The sequence below is a fragment of the Leptodactylus fuscus genome, chromosome 8 (genome assembly GCF_031893055.1).
Source record: "Leptodactylus fuscus isolate aLepFus1 chromosome 8, aLepFus1.hap2, whole genome shotgun sequence".
Lineage (NCBI taxonomy): Eukaryota > Metazoa > Chordata > Amphibia > Anura > Leptodactylidae > Leptodactylus > Leptodactylus fuscus.
In genome coordinates, this window is record NC_134272.1 from 76,896,454 (window position 1) to 76,898,116 (window position 1,663).

At 47.2% G+C, this 1,663-nt stretch overlaps 1 protein-coding gene across 1 annotated transcript in view; it reads right to left on the bottom strand.

Moving 5' to 3' along the window:
• Positions 1-401: 401 nt before the first annotated feature.
• Positions 402-1,663, bottom strand: part of TBR1 (T-box brain transcription factor 1) — an 8,028-nt gene continuing 6,766 nt past the window's right edge. The window contains exon 6 of the mRNA XM_075285562.1: positions 402-1,253. Within this exon, the coding sequence (XP_075141663.1) occupies positions 419-1,253 (835 nt within the window). The 3' untranslated portion in view covers positions 402-418. The remainder of the gene's footprint in view (positions 1,254-1,663) is intronic.

Genomic DNA, 1,663 nt, shown 5'->3' on the forward strand with positions numbered 1-1,663 from the left:
GTGCTGAAACTGCTGCTGTCCATGGTGCTGAACCCAAAATAAAAAAAAAAGTCCACGGTGCTGAACCCAAAGTAGTCCCTCATCAATAGTGCTGAACCCAACAAGGTCCATAGTGTTGAACCACCACTGGTGCTGAACCCAACAAAGTCCATGATGCTGAACCACTTCAGTTGTGGCATGGCATATAATTCAAGGTAGAAGTGAAGAAGTGAAATGCAAAATAGGAATAAACAAGTGTCAGTGATGGAAAGAGTTTTAAGATGTGTTCCCAACTTGGCAGCAAAACATTAATGGTTGGTGGTCTTAAGCACCATCCAGCACTTCTTGATAAGTGCAGAGTCTGTTTTTTTTTTCATCATAAGATGTCCTCAAGGTGGCTTACCTTGGCTGATGGGCTGGCTTTTAAGCAGTGGCTAGTTTAGGTGTGGGTGTAGAAGCCATAATAACCAAGGTCTTTGGCACAGTTCTTCTCACAGTCTCTAGAGGGCAAAACTTCACTTTTGAGAGGTGAGGAGCTACCAGACACAGCCGGGTCGGAGGGAGAGAGTCGCCTTCTCTTGGCCTGTTCATAAATTCCGGAGTCGGTGGAGTCCATAGACTTGATGGAGGGAGGTGTTTCGATCCAGCTGGAGTCAGATAGGTCTTTGGGTTTGGTGTCCTCTCCCAGTGGGGACCTATCCGCAGCTAACGTGTCAGCTTCATCTGTACCAGATAGGTAGGGGTTTGAAGAGCCTACTCTGGCCCCTGGGGCCCAGCAAGACAACACGGATCCGGTTTTGGTGCAGTACTGGGGTGGGCTGCGCGCTCCCCATCCAGTAGGATCACTGTAGTAACCCAAAGTGCGCCCCGCGCAGCCGGCAGTCGGCAAAGGAAGAGCCTTAACTCCCGCCGCCGCGTAAGACAACAAAGTGGCCGCGTTACCGGCAAAGTCTGTGGCAGTGTCGTAGGCAGAGGCGGCTGTAAAGTCCAATCTATTATTAGCCGGGGTCACAAACCAGCGCTGGGGAGAAGGAGCCCCCGGGTCCTCACCCTGCTGAGGGGACAGCAGCCCATTGGTATGAGGGACACTGCGGTCTGTCCCCGGCCCTGGCACCGATCCTGGGGGGTGGAAACGGGACTTGGCGTAGTTACTGACAAACTGGTCCTGGAGAAAAGAGCTGGCCATAGAGTAGCGAGCCCCGGGGACGATCTGAGATCTGGGGGAGTCATTGGGGGAGGGGGTCAAGCGGTCCAGATCACAACCTGTGTAGATCCTGTAAGATAAAGATTGTCCTTATATCAACAAGTAGAGAGAGATAGAGGGACTGATACTATAGATGGATAGATGGATACTGGAGACGGATAAATAGATACTATGGATGGATGGATTGATGAATACTATAGATGGATGGATATATACTAGATGGATAAATAGATACTATAGATGGATGGATATACAGTATATACTAGATGGATAAATAGATACTACAGATGGATGGATATACAGTATATACTAGATGGATAAATAGATACTATAGATGGATGGATATACAGTATATACTAGATGGATAAATAGATAATATAGATGAATGGATAAATAGATGGATAAATAGATACTATAGATGGAGATATAGACAGATCGATCAAATGCAGATATAAGATTGAATATTTCAGCCTAAAAAGC